At 40.8% G+C, this 14,966-nt stretch overlaps 1 protein-coding gene and 1 pseudogene across 1 annotated transcript in view; one reads left to right on the forward strand and one right to left on the reverse strand.

Annotated features, from left to right (window-relative positions):
- The window catches only part of MOB1B (MOB kinase activator 1B), a 123,994-nt gene that overhangs the window by 106,826 nt on the left and 2,202 nt on the right, over positions 1 to 14,966 (forward strand). Inside the window, exons 7-8 of the mRNA XM_006873795.1 lie at positions 3,115 to 3,248; positions 9,771 to 9,934. Coding sequence (XP_006873857.1) covers positions 3,115 to 3,248; positions 9,771 to 9,934 — 298 coding nt within the window. The remainder of the gene's footprint in view (positions 1 to 3,114; positions 3,249 to 9,770; positions 9,935 to 14,966) is intronic.
- On the reverse strand, positions 5,744 to 6,873 carry LOC102829530 (annotated as a pseudogene).

Below are 14,966 nucleotides of genomic sequence, written 5' to 3' on the forward strand. Positions count from 1 at the left end.
TGCATTTCCTTATAGTTTTAATGTTTTCATATTCTTCTTGCATTCTCATTCTCTTGGTATGCTGTGATGTGTTAATTTTCTTTGAGTTTGCCTAATGGTCCATTGAATTCTCTGTCCATTTAGTGCAGTCTGTTTTATCCTTTAATCTACCTAACCTTCTCATTGTTTGGATCTCTGTTCCTATGTGTTCACCTTCTTTTGCATTGTACTTGTTTTGGTCATAGACTGCCCTTCCAGAGTCTCCCAGTTTGTTCTTATAGTTTTGTTTTGTTAACATTTCTTCTTTCTGTTGACTTAATTCAGGGAGGTGCTGCCACGTACGTCAGTCTCTGGTTGTTGTCTGTTCTTGTTGGTTCTCGGTCCACAGAACTCCCTTTAGGATGTTTTGTATGGCAGCGTTGGCTTTGGTGAAGTCCCATAGCGTCTGGTTATCCTGTAATGTTTTGATTTCACCCTCATATTTGATTGATATCTTTGCTGGATAAATGATTCTTGGTTGGCAATTTTTTTCTTGCAGGGTTTTATATATGTCTCCCCATTGCCTTCTTGCTTGCATGGTTCCTGCTCTGAGGTCTGAGCTTAGTCTGACTTGTTTGCCCTTGTATGTGACCCCTCTGTTTTCTCTTGCTGCTTTCAGGAGTTTCTCCTTGTCTTTGAGTTTGGAGAGCTTGACTATGATATGTCTTGGTGATTTTCTTTTGGTGTCCACCCTCCCTGGACTTCTTTGGGCTTCTTGAATTTCTATCTTTTCACCCTTGAGGATGTTAGAGAAATTTTCTTCCAGTAGTTCTTCAACTATTTCCTCTGTGGACTTGTGTGACTCATTTTGTTCTGGAATGCCAATAATTCTTAGGTTATTCCTCTTCATGTTGTCCAACATGAATCTTAGACCTTCCTCTGAATGTTTTACCTTTTTTTGGATTTGTTCTTCTATCTTAGTGGTATTGAGAGACTTGTCTTCCAGCTCACTGATTCTTCCTTCCATCTCATCTATTTACTCCTCTGCCCTTTCAGGGAGTTTTCTATTTCTGCCATTTTGTTGTTGATTGTTTGAAACTCTTTCTGTAGGTTTTGGATTGTTACCAATGCTGTATCTATCTTGTTTGATTGTTCCTGTAGCGCTTTTCTGACTTCTTCCTTATTTTTCTGAAATCCATTGTAAAGTGTTTTGAGACATTTTATAATCATTTTTCTGAATTCTTTCTCAGGTTTCTCCAAGGCCTGCCCTCTTTCCAGCATGGAGAGAAGGTCTACTTCTGGTTAATTTGTCTCAGATATTTTCTTTTTTCTGGACATGTGCCGATATGGTCATCTGCTTTTGCTTCTTGGACATGTTTAATGTTTATCTGTGACCCTAATAATTAATTAAGTATGTGTTTTGGGAATTTTTTTAAGTTTTCTGATTATTTCCAGGAAGATGTGATCAGGATATGTTCTTCCCTTTTCACTCTCCTTATTGCTTAACTCAGAGTAACTTTTTTGGGCCTTGGGCAGGAGGGTTGAGTCTAGGACGTGTGATTTGGGCCTCAGGGCCAGGGCGTCAGCGACCGGGCTACAGGAGGTTTGGACCTCAGGCTGGTGGTTTGGGCCTCGGGCGGTTTGGGCCTCAGGGGGCCTGAGTATCAGCAGCTGGGCATCGGGCAGCTTGGTCCTTAGAGGGCGGGTTGGGCGGATTGGGCCTCGGGGGCCTGTGCCTCCGGGACCGGGCTGAGGGTGGGTTGGGTCTCAGGGGCACTGGGCCTTGGCAACCGGGCTACGCGGCAGGTTGGGCCTACGGAGCCCTGGGCCTCAGCAACCTGGCTACGTGGTCCAGTCTGTGGGCAGGTTGGGCATCAGGGCAGGCCTTGGCCTTAGTGGGAGTGTCTGGGCCTTGAGAGGGCCTTGGCCTCAGTGGCTTGGCAGAGGGCTGGTTGGCCTGGGCAGTAGAGGGCTGGGGTCGTGGCTGCAGGGAGGTAGAGTCCGTATTTGATGACGCAAAAAATGCCTCTCTCAGTCTCTCTGTACCGTTGGTACCCCATATTTCCTGATTCCGTGCCGATATCCCTCTCTATTTGTTCAGCTTTGTTCGTTTATGCTTCCTTTTCTCTGAAAATGCAGCCTTCTAAGTGGGGTTGCTCTAGCCCTGCATTCCAAGGTTTGCAGGGGGCAGAGGCACTCGCAGGTGTGGGTGCAGAAGTGGGAGCCGCGTGCAGGCAGGCAAAAGCTCAAAAATGCTTGTAATTCCTCAGCAATTAAAAAAAAAAAACGAGTTCAGAATGTTGAAATATAAGATCTTATGTTTGTTCAAAGGCTGTCTGTATGCTAGACAGAGGTTTCTTATATGCGATTCCGCCCCTTTTCCCCAAGGCTGCCCTACCTGAGCTGCCTGGTCAGGGAACTGCCAGAAGTCCTCCCCCGCCTTTCATTTTTGAATTCCTTTTTCTTATCTCTCATGTACTACTTAATACATTAAACATTTACTTAACCAGTGGATTTCTGTTGTTACTAAGTGCCATTGAGCCAGTTCTGACTCACAGTGACCTTGTATAGGGTTTCCAAAGAGCGATTGATGGGTTTGAACCACCAACCTTGCTGTACCCAGAACCTACAGATATATTTATTTGTTACCAATTTTCTTTAAAGGCATATTTAGCTCCTCAGTTAAATGTACTCAAATATTGAGTTATTCTCCTTATTCCTTTTACTTTGGAGTCTCTTATTCACTACCCTTAAATTTTAAAGGCCCCAACTATAAAATAATTGTACTGCATGAGGAGAAATATTTTTCAAGAAAGGAAAACAATAATGAAGTTCAAATATGGTCATCATACAACTGGGAAATAAACTCATTTTTCTAGTATGACATTATATGATTCTAGATGTTATATATGAAGGAAAGTTAATTAAGAAAATTAAAGATGTGAATAGAGCATAGAAATACCAAAAAATGTGTATGATGGAATAGGATAATTTGGATCGTGGTAAATATAAAACAGCCCCTTGGTGTTTTAAAATGCATCTTTAATTGGGAGATCAGATGGCTTAAAACATGTCATTCATATATATCTATATAAACAATATAAAAATTAAAATATATAACTAATATTCCATGTGGTTTTTATCTTTCCAATGCAGATATGAGTATCATTGGGCAGATGGAACAAACATCAAGAAACCTATTAAGTGCTCTGCACCAAAATATATTGATTACTTGATGACTTGGGTTCAGGACCAATTGGATGATGAGACGTTATTTCCATCAAAAATCGGTATAAGGAGTTTTGTATAATTGGAATCCACTATGTTTTATCTGATTTTATGTGTTTCTAGAATAGTCTCTCCTCCTTCCCTCCCACCTTTCTGGTTCCATTGGAGAGGTCTGTAGGGCTGTGATGTATTATGAAATTCCCAAGAAGAGGCACAAAAGTTCCTTTTCCCAGTGGTAAAATAGGAAATAAGCAAGTTGTCCTGTGGGAATTGCCCACCCCCCATTTTACTTAGCATTTTTAAATGCATACTTAAAAAATTTCCTACTTTTCCTGATTTAAGATAATCATTTTATTTTGTTAAATTTTTTTTATGATGTTCCAGATTAAAATGTCATTGATTTTATTTCCAGTCGAAGATGGCTTTTTGGAGTGGGAGCAGTTGAAGTATGTAGGAGTAAGGAGTGAGGGTTAGAGTTGATACTATGGTTAGGTCTAGGTTAGGCCTAGGACTTCGTTTATTGTTAGGGTTATGCTTAGGATTGCATTTCAATGTAAAGAAAATAAAAATCCTCACAATTGGACCAATAAGTAACATGATAAGCAGAGAAAAGATTGAAGTTATCAGAGACTTCGTTTTGCCTGGATCCACAATCAACGCTCAATGGAAGCATTAGTCAAAAAATCAAACAATGTATTTGCAATAAGCAAATCTTCGGTAAAAGAATTCTTTAAGGTGTTTTAGAGCAAACATGTCAGTTTGAGGACTAAGGTGCGTCTGACCCAAGCCATGGTATTTTCAGTAACCTCATATGGATGTGAAAGTTGGACAATGAATAAGGAAGACCAGAGGAGAATTGATGCATTTAAATTATGGTGTTGTAGAATAATATTGAGAATAGCATGGGCTGCTAGAAGAACAAACAAATGTGTCTTAGAACTACAGCTAGAATGTTCCTTAGAAGCAAGGATGGTGAGACCTTTTTCTCTCTTAGTTTGGACATACTGTCAGGAAGAATCATTTCCTGGCGAAGGACATCATGCTTGGTTAAGTGGAGGGACAGACAGAAAGAGGGAGACCCCATGAGATACATTGTCAGAGTGGCAGCAACAGTGGGCTCAAGTGTAGCAGCGATTGTGAGGATGGCGTATGATTGGGCAGTGTTTAGTTCTGTTGTAGATAAGGTCGCTGAGTTGGAACCAACTCGAGGGCACCTGACAACAAGAATCGTCTATTAGTGAGTTGTTGTTGTTATGTGCCGTGGAGTCGGTTCCCACTCATAGCGACCCTGCACAGGGTTTCCAAGGCTGTACATCTTTACGGGAGCAGAAAGCCTCATCTTTCTCCCACGGAACAACTGGTAGTTTTGAACTGCTGACCCTGAGGTTAGCAGCCCAATTCGTAACCACTACGCTACCTCATATATTTTACTTCATTGACTCTTAATCCTTGGCTCTCTACTCCTACTTCCCCTACTGTCGCCAGAGTCCAAAATGTGAAACACATGTGAAATGCTCAAAACCTCTTGAATATTCTTGAATGAGTAGCAAAGTATTACAAATTTAAAAGATGAATTACAAATTTAAAAGAATCTGGAGCTGATGGAGTTCTTTTATAAAATCTCCAAAGAAAGATTTCAAATTTTTTTAGTCTCATTTTAAAAGTTACTTTGGTCTGTCTTTGTAAATAATAACAAGGAAAAAATATGGCAGTAGCATACAAAGTTAAATTATTACAGGTAAACTTCAAGAAAGGGCACATAAAAATTTAGTCTTGCATTCATTGTATTGAAGAAATCAATTTTATTTACTAGTAGATCCTGCCCACTGTAAGAACTCTGAGATATGTTCTCAATGACAGGAAAAATATTTTCTAGTATTTCAGTTTTAACAAATGTTATTAAATTGCTTAGACAAAGTGGTTGTTGTTGTTAAGTGCCGTCGAGTCGGTTCCGACCTGTAGCGACCCTGTATTGGGTTTCCGAGGAGTGAATGGTGAGCTTGAACCACTGACTTTGCAGTTCAAACAGCTTTGCAGTCTAACGCACATTAACCCACAGCACCACACCGGGACTCCAGACAAAGTGGCAGTAGTGGTTATATCCCATAGAGTTGGTTTTGACCCGTAATGACCCTGTTTAGAGTTTCTGAGGCTGTAAATCTTTATTGGAGCGGAAAGCCTCATCTTTCTCTCATGGAGCAGCTAGTAGATTTGAACTGATGACCTTGCAGTTAGCAGCCCAGTGAGTAACCCACTATGCTACCAGGGCTCCTTAGACAATAAAGTAAGAAACAATTAATGAACTTTTAAAAATTAAAAATATGTATATACTTACCCTGATACACAGGCCAAAATACACAATTTCCTTGATTTCTGTTAATCATATAAATAAATGCAAATACATTGTATTTTATTTATTAATAATTTAAATTAGAAAACTATTGTTTAATAAAACAATACAACAGTTCATGTGAATTAATAAGAATACAAGTATTTAATAGTTAGCAGACAACAATTGTCATTTATAACTGACAAATATCTGCCTTAAAGACACCATTTAGATTTTTACATCTCTGGATTTTATCTTATATTCAAGGAAAAGACAAAGTGAGTAGGTTATGACCATAAGTCATAGTTAAGAACCCTTTCTCTTAGCTTGTAAAATGTAGCTTTTTGATTAATTCCTTATAAGCACTGAACTACTAATCACAGTCCTGGTATGACACTATAAGATAAGCACTTGATTGTAAGGTTGGTTTGAACTACTAGGTTGTTTGTTCAAACTCACCAACAGCTACTTAGAAACCTTATACAGGGTTGCTGTGAGTCCAAACTGACTGGATGGCACTTAACAACAAGCTAACTGCAAGGTTGGCAGTTCAAATCCACCACATGTGTCTTGGGAACCCTATACAGGGTTGCTATGAATAGAAACCGACGCTACAGCACTTAGCAACAACAACGGGTTTTAACAATGAGAAGAATCCCATGGTAGCCAGGGTGGTAACCCATGCATGTGCTTGAATGTCAGGATGCTTTCCTGACGAGCTTCTTGGAAACCTGCTTCAGAGAACAGTTCTTTTGGATCATTAGGAGTTAAGAGTGATATATCAGATTATTTAGCAAATGCAGCAAAATCAGGTGGCATCCCACAGCAGGAAGCAAGATTAACTTGATTGTTATTTCGTTTGACCTGTGTCCACTGATATAGCCGCTGCAACTGTGTTTTGTCTAGGTCAGCAGTAACCTATAGCAACAGCCTTTTTACTTTTAACTAGATTTTCTAATTCCTCCCAGTAAGGCTGCAAGTGCTTCTAGGAAAGAATAACACCATCTTCAGTAGGAGGTGAAGCAGTGGTCATAGAATTCAGGTGTATAACTCCAAGGACTGAACAGGCCATGTTAATTGGCTTTCTTAGTTGATGGTGAAGAATTTGATCCTACAGTGAACAACTTTTATTTCTTTTATTGGACTGTGTCCTTTCCATTGCATGAGATGAAGTACATTCCAAGTCATCTGGAAACTCCCTGACCAATTCTGAACTGATTTGGCAACTCCACTCATTCAAGGTCTTTTGGATGATACGATCTTGAAGCTCTTTGTTGAGCGTAGACAGGCATTTCCTTCTGCAAGTGGCCCCAGTTGAGCAGGTTTCAGGTCTGTGTGTGCTGGGTCGACCCCACCATAGAAGCTATCCAGGTGCATAACTATAGGTGTCCTGGGCAGCAGTCACCCAAGGGTGCAGTGCAGGGAGGAAACCTTGGTCAGTCAGACTGAGAAGGCTGCTGCTCCATGGGAAGCAGGTCCAAAGGCCTTGTGCCAAGCGCCAGCATGGTCCCATGCAGCCAGACCACAGCCTGCATTCAGACCTGAGGGAGGCCCGCCAAGGAACACAGGTTTGGGGGTGTGGGGGTGGTAGTACTGCGACGCCTGGTGTTGACACCTTAGAATGCCTCAAGAGAGTTAGCTCCAAACTGAGGAAGTCCTTTCCTAGAAGGTGATGACTAAGTAGAAATCTCCCAGGAACTGTGCTTTGGAAGTGTTAAGCATCTGTGGAGGGATACACAAGTTGTGTGGCGCTGGGCCCGGGCTAGCAGTGAGCGGGGCAGGGGATGTCCACAAACTTTAAAGTCTGCTTAATACTCCCAGTTTTTCCTGAGCTGTTTGACAGTAAGTTTCGCACTTCTTGTTGTTAAAGTGCCATTGAGTCGATTCCAACCCATAGTGACCCTATATAGGGTTTCCGAGGAGCAGCTGGTGAGCTTGAACTGCCAACCTTGCAGTTCTAATGGCTTTGCAGTCTGGCGCATTAACCCACAGCACCACACTAGGACTACCTCTTTATTTGTAAAAACTTCAGTATGTTGTTTCCTTAGAAAATCACAGTATCAAAATCAGTAAATAAGCTGTTACAGTACTTCTTATCTAACCTAAGCATTTTACTTATTCCTCACATTCTCCCAATATCTTTTTCAGCAAAAGAAAATCTTTGATTTTCATTTTAATTCATATCATGTTTCTGGCCTTCTTTAATCTGAATATGGGCACTTTCATCTTTTTTGTTTTTAATGACACAGTTTTGAGGAGTGTAGGTCCATTTTAGAATGCCCTTTTATTTAGTTTTATCCTGTGTTTCTTTGTGATGTACAATATCTTTAAATTAAGTCCCTGGGTAGGACAAATGGTATTAGACTACCAACCAAAATCTTCTAAAAGGTTGGGCATTTCCAAGTCCACCTAGAGGCACCTCGGAAGAAAGGTGTGGTGATCCTTTAGAAAAACTCAGCCATTGAGAACCCTGTGGAGCACAATTCTAATCTGACACACATGAGGTGTCCGTGAGTTGGAATCAAGTTGATGGCGAAGATTAACAAAAAGTGCCAGTATTTGACTTGTGCTTTGCCAGTCTGGTTTGTTTAGCCTTCTTAACAATGGATATGAGATTTTAGATTTTTCTAGTTTCATATTTGTATAGTTCTGTAGATGTACTCTTAATTCAGAAAACAGTGAGCCCAACTGAACAAAGACTATAGTTAATTCCAGACCAAGTGTAGACCTGGAGTAGTGGTGGTATGCTGTCAAGCTAGTTATGACTCATAGCAACCCGGTTTAGGGTTTCTGATGCTATCAATCTCTATGGGGGCAGAAAGCCTCATTTTTCTATCGAAGAGCCTCAGGTGCATTTGAACTGCTGACCTTGAGGTTAACAACCCAACGCATAATCCACTGTATTTCCAGGACTCCTTTTAGATCTGGGTAGGAAGGGAATAATTTCAATAGTAAAAAGTATGAAAATATGTTATAAGCACTTTAAGTAAAATTGTGAAATGGTTAATGTGTTATTTGAGTTCAGCAAATATTTGCATTCAAACTTGATAAGAAATTTGAGGATCTGAGCATGAGTTCTAATTCCACTACTGCTTTAGGAAAGGAGCTCTGGTAGCGTAGTGGTTACGAGTCAGGCTGCTAACCTCGAGGTCAGCAGTTTGAAACTACCAGCAGTTCCACGGGAGAAAGATGAGGCTCTCTGCTCCTGTAAAGATTTATAGCCTTTGAAACCCTGTGCAGGGTCGCTATGAGTTGGAACCGACTCCACAGCATATAACCACCATCTTAGAAGGAACTCTGGTAGTACAGTGGTTAAAGTGCTCAGCTGCCAACTGAAAGGTTGGCAGTGTGTACCCACCCAGTGACTCCATGGTGAAAGATGTGATAGTCTGCTTTTTAAAGATTTATAGCCTTGGAAACCCTATAGAGCAGTTCTACTCTGTTCTAAAGGCTTGCTATGAGTTGGAATCAATTCAGTGGTAATGGGTTTGGTTTGGGCTTATGCATTTATCAGATTCTTTTCAAGTAAAGTAGTGCTTTCTAGTAGAAGCGTGCTGTTGTTGTTAGGTGATGCTGAGTCACTTTTAGTGATCCTCTGTACAATAGAACAAACCACTTCATCTTTCTCACAGTCATTGCTGTGTGTGAGCCCATTGTGGCAGCTGCTGTGTCAGTCCATCTCATTGAGGCTTTTCCTGTTTTAGCCAGCCCTCTACTTTACCAAAGAAGTTCTGGTAGCATAGTGTTTACAAGTCAGGCTGCTAACCTCATGGTCAGCAGTTCAAAACTACCAGCCATTTCACAGGAGAGAGATGAGGCTTTCTTCTGTAAAGATTTACAACCTCAGAGATCCTATGCAGGGTTGCTATGAGTTGGGACCGACTCCATGGCATATAACCACCACCACCTACTTTACCAAGCATGATGTTCTTCTCCAGGGACTGGTCCCTCCTGATAGCATGTCCAAAGTATGTGAGGTGAAGTTTTGCCATCCTGTCTTCTAAGTAGCATTCTGACTGTACTTCTTCCATGAACCATAAAGGGCTATAATGAAGACTAGCTCTTATTGTATTAAAATTTTGATGCATGATACATTGGGAACTTCTAAAAGAAACATTGGGTATATAAAGCTGTAACTTCATAAATATTTCCTCTTTTCATTCTTGTCTTTGTAATTACGTTGCCATTTGCTGACAAACTCATACTACCTTGTTGTCCTGTTTCATTAATAGAAGGGTTGTTTATCTATTTATAGGTGTCCCGTTCCCGAAGAATTTCATGTCTGTGGCAAAAACAATACTCAAACGCCTCTTTAGGGTATATGCTCACATTTATCATCAGCATTTTGATCCTGTGATCCAACTTCAGGAGGAAGCACATCTCAATACATCTTTCAAGCACTTTATTTTTTTTGTCCAGGTGAGTTAGATTGGGAGGTTTTTGGTGCTTAGTATAAGCATTTGTCTGCTGAGTTCTAAAGTGAATACTACAATCACAGTGTCCACATAAAATTCATCTTATCTCTGTCTAGTCTACTCTGCTACATATGACATGATACTAAGAACCTGGTCTTTTGTTTGCAAATATCATTAGTTTCCAAGCATATGGTGTGTAAGTCTAAAGTGAATCTACTTTGGATGTGCTTTAATTCATCATTGTTGCTGTTGTTAAGTATAAATCTACAAGGGAGCAGAAACCCTGTATAGTGTTTCCTAGGAGCAGCCGGTGAGTTTCAACAGCCAACCTAGAGGTTCAAACCAATCTTGAGGTCTAGCGCGTATCCTACAGCACTACACCAGGACTCCTTTAATTCATAATATTGTCATTAGTGCTGTTGAGTTGGTTCCAGCTCATAGCAACCCTATTTAAGGTTTCCGAGGAGTGTCTGATGGATTTGAACCACCGACCTTGCAGTTCATACTGACTTTGCAGTCAAGTGTTTATCCTACAGTTCCATACTAGTACTCCTTTAGTTCATAATCAAAGAGCTGAAAAAAGAACCTGGCTAATGTCAGGTCTCTTGAAAACTTATTAGTACTCTTCCGACTCCCCCTATCCCCTTAGGATCAATCATATAGCCTGGATCTTTTTTTTTTTATCTGACTCCGACCTAGAATTGACTTTGATTATCATACTTATTTCTTCATTTTAAAATCATTCTCTGAATAATTTTTAAGTTAGAAGGTACTTATTATCCAAAGGGATATTTTATCCCAGAGATCCATAGTCTTTGATCTGGCTTTCAAGTTGACCTCTCATTCCGTCTGTCTTATTTAATTCTCAGTGAACTGGCCTTAGAGATGCAGACTGGGAGGTGGGGGATATTCCCATGGCACTGTAGCATATACATCGGGCTGCTAACTTCAGGGTTGGTAGTTCAAACCCACCAGCTATGGGAGAATGATAAGGCTTTCTGCTCCCTTGTAGATTTATAGCCTTGGAAATCCTGTAAAGTGTCACTTTATAGTGTTGGAATTGACTCTGTGGCGCTGGGTTTTATAATAATTAGAGAAGCATCAAGCAGGTGTGAAAAAGAGATGGAAATTAGTGAGCTCACCAGCTTTTTTTGTTTTTGATGGAGATGGAGACAGGGAAAGGTAGACAAGAGAAGCCCAAGTCTTGAATTTTTGTACATCTGTGGACATATGTTTAGAAATTCCTTCTCCCTCTTATCTCCACTTTAAAAAAAAATCTGTCCATTTTCTGTCTGTACACCTTCTCAGGTGTGTCTTGATTTCACTTATAAAAATATTTTAGGAGGGAAGTAACTTGCCAAAACTCACACTCAACAATTACTTTACTAGGATATCCCATGTGTAGAGACATTGTTGCTGTTGTTATGTGCCATGGAGTCGGTTCCAACTCATAGCTACAGGGTTTCCGAGGCTATAAATCTTTACGGGAGTAGAACCCCTCATCTTTCTCCAGCACAGCAACTGGTAGTTTCAAACTGCTGACCCTGAGATTAGCAGCCTGATTCGTAACCACTGCGCTGCCAGAGCTCCTTGTACAGATATAGTAGAGGCAAATATAGTCTAATGTTTGCATGTATGTTTGATCTAAGCAAAATATGATTGCTAAAGTTCAGGCTTCAGTTGTTTAGCACAGGATATTTCCCCACCCAAGTGTTAGTTTTACCTTATGTATGTGGGAGTCCAGTAGTTCCATAAGATAGGCATTGGACTATGAACCACAAGGTCGGCAGTTCTAGCCCACCAGCCGCTCCATGGAAGAAAGATGAGACTTTCTGTGCCCACAAACATTTAAAGCCTCAGAAACCCTACTTAGCGTCTCTGTGAGTTGGAATAAATTAGATGGCACACAACATAATCTTAAAATAGATTGTATTCTGTAATTCTTAACTAGAGGAATGATTCATAGCATTTATACACCCTGGTGTGGCCCTGTAGGATAAGCACTGAACTACTAATCACAAGGTCAGTGGTTCAAGCCTACTAGCTGTTTCTTGGAAGCCCTATAAAGGGGTGCTATAAGTTGGAACGGACTCAACTGTACTTAACAACAACAATTTTAACATCTTAGGAGTCGTGTTGTGGTGCTGTAGGATAAGCACTGATCTACTAACCATAAATAAGGTCATTGATTCAAACCTAGCCTCTGCTCCTTATTAGAAACTCTATTCAGGGTTTCTAAGAGTCAGAATCGACTCAACACATAACAACAACAACAACAACAACAACTTATGTCGTAGCCCACTGTGCGCTCTCTAAAGACAGCTCCATTGGTTGTATAGTCACCCTTTGATCAGGCAAGAGAGCCCTTAGTGGAGCGGATCATGCCCTGGCCCTTTTCAGGCTGCCCCTCTCCCTGTAGGGTGAGACTCTCTCAGGTTCAAGACAAACCTACTCAGAACCTTCTGTCTGGCACATTTGGGGCTACCTGAGACTCCAGAATTCCTTGTCCACATGGCGCTAGATCCACATCCAGGATTTGTACGGATTTTTTTCCCCTTAAGTTTCTACTTCTCAAGGGAGGTCATGTCTGCATATCCGTTAGTATGCATACCTGTAGGCCTGAGGGATAGCTAAGTGCTAGCTAGCTCTTTTGCAGGAGTTGTGGACGTTGCCTAAATGTGCCAACCAGGATGTGTACACACATGGATGTGAGGTCCTTTGAGGTAATAGGATGGAGCTGAGGGTTCAAAGAGCAGGGAGGGTGCTGAGGGTCAGGGAGCTGGGGCTGGCTCTCCCCATGTTACTGCTTTCTGTTCAGCACCTTGAGGAGTATGAGAATTCTAAATTTGAACTTAGGAAAAAAAAAAGCATTATGAAAGTATATGTGTCAAGTGTAGAGGATAGAACGTATTTTATTTAGTGCTTATTAGTTTAAGGCTTAGTTTAAATAGTCATATGATATGCATCCATATGTGTTCTTGACTTGCTCTTAAACATTCCTGATGTTTTCTTGCAGTATTAAGTGTAGTGCTTGCCATATATTGGATGCTAATAAATGAATGAATTTGGGAACTAAGATTGTTCCAATCATGACAATATCAAAAGATAAGAAATACATACCCACTCAGTGCATACTGCTTGTAAGTTTATTCAAACTCATACCAAGAAAGAAAGAAAAAAAAATCACTGTCATTGAGTCAATTTTAACTCTTAGTGACGCTGGAAGAGTAAAGTAGAACAACTCTTAAGGTTTCTGAAACTATAATGATTATCTTTCTCCCGTGGAGTGGTTGGTGGGTTTGAACCTTTCAGTTTGCAATCTTGATACTTAAGCCCCTGTACTACAGAGTTTCTCCATGACTCTATTAGATAGTCTCTATTTTTGAGTCTTGTGCACTCAACCTCAACATCAGTTTGACCTGCAAGATCAGTGGTTCAAAATCACCAGCAGCTCCTTGGAAACCCTGTATATAGTTGCTATGATTCGAACTTAAGACTTGACAGCACTTAACAACAACAACGATGTATATAGTACAGGGGAAATTTATTCAAAACTCAACTTCAGAAGAAGTACAAATTAAACCAAGGTTTTCATACTTGAACTTTGTTGTTGTGAGTTGCCATCAAGTTGATTTGACTAATGGTGACACCATGGGTTACAGAGTAGAACGGCTCCGTTGGGTTTCCTTGACTGTGATCCGTACAGTGGATTACCAAGCCTTTTCTTCCTCAGTACAGCTGAGTGGATTTCAACCGTCAACCTTTAGATTAGCATTCTAGCACAAACTGCCTGTGCTACCTAGGGACCTTGATAGTGGTGGTGCTTGTGCACCGTAGAGTCAGCTCTACCTCATAGTCACCCGGTACAGGGTTTCCAAGGCTGTAAATCTTTATAGGAGCAGAAAGCCTCATCTTTCTCCCTCATATCAGCTGCTAGATTCAAACTGCTAACCTTCAGCCCAGCTCATAATCCACTACACTTACAGATCTCCTTACCTTGGGATCTTAGAGGATTTAAACTTGTATTTGTAGTTGCCATATTAATCACTTGCATGGTAAAGGGGAGGGTGAGTGAAAAAGAGGAAGACTCCTAACAAGTGACAGCAGCAATGGGCTCAAGCGTGACGAAGATTGTGAGATTGGTGCAGGATCTGGCAGTGCTTCATTCTGTGGTGCATAAGGTCGCTCTGAGTCAGTACTGACGTGACGGAACTTAACAACAGCAATGTTAATAATTTATTTTCATGCTACATAAATTTCAGATATATTGATATACATAAATACATTGTTGTTGTTAGGTACCATTGAGTCAGTACCAACTCATAGCGACCTTATGCACAGCAGAACGAAACACTGCCTGATCCTGGGCCAGCCTCACTACTGTTGCCACGCTTGTGTCCATCGATGCTGCCACTTGGCCAATCCATCGCATTGGGGGTCTTCCTCTTTTTCTCTGACCCTCTACCTTACCATACATAATATCCTTCTCCAGTGACTGGTACCTCCTGACAATATGTCCAAAGTATGAGAGACGAAGTTTGGCCATCTTGGCCTCCAAGAAGCACTCGGGCTGCACTTCTTCTAATACAGATCTATTGGTTCTTTTGGCAGCCCATGGCACTTTCAGTATTCTCCTCCAACACCATAACTCAAAAGCAGTAATTTTTCTACGGTCTCCCTTATTCACTGTCCAGCTTTCACATGCATATGAGGTTACTGAAAATACCATGGCTTGGGTCAGGCGCACCTTAGTCCTCAAGCTGACGTATTTGCTCTTCAACACTTGAAAAACGTCTTGTGCAGCAGATTTTCCTAATGCTGCACGAGACACACACACACATATATAAAATATTGAAGTTTGCTTGGTTTTTTTTATTTTGTTCCTATTTGATTGGCTTGGAAGTCTAAGGTGCGTTGAAGGAATTGGCAAAGAATAAGGCACCAGGAATTGATGGAATAGAAATTGAAATCTTTCAAGAAAGTGAAGGGGCACTCACTCATCTCTGCCAGAAAACTTGGAAGACAAGTATCTGGCC

This window comes from Chrysochloris asiatica, unplaced genomic scaffold, assembly GCF_000296735.1.
Source record: "Chrysochloris asiatica unplaced genomic scaffold, ChrAsi1.0 scaffold00254, whole genome shotgun sequence".
Taxonomy (NCBI): domain Eukaryota; kingdom Metazoa; phylum Chordata; class Mammalia; order Afrosoricida; family Chrysochloridae; genus Chrysochloris; species Chrysochloris asiatica.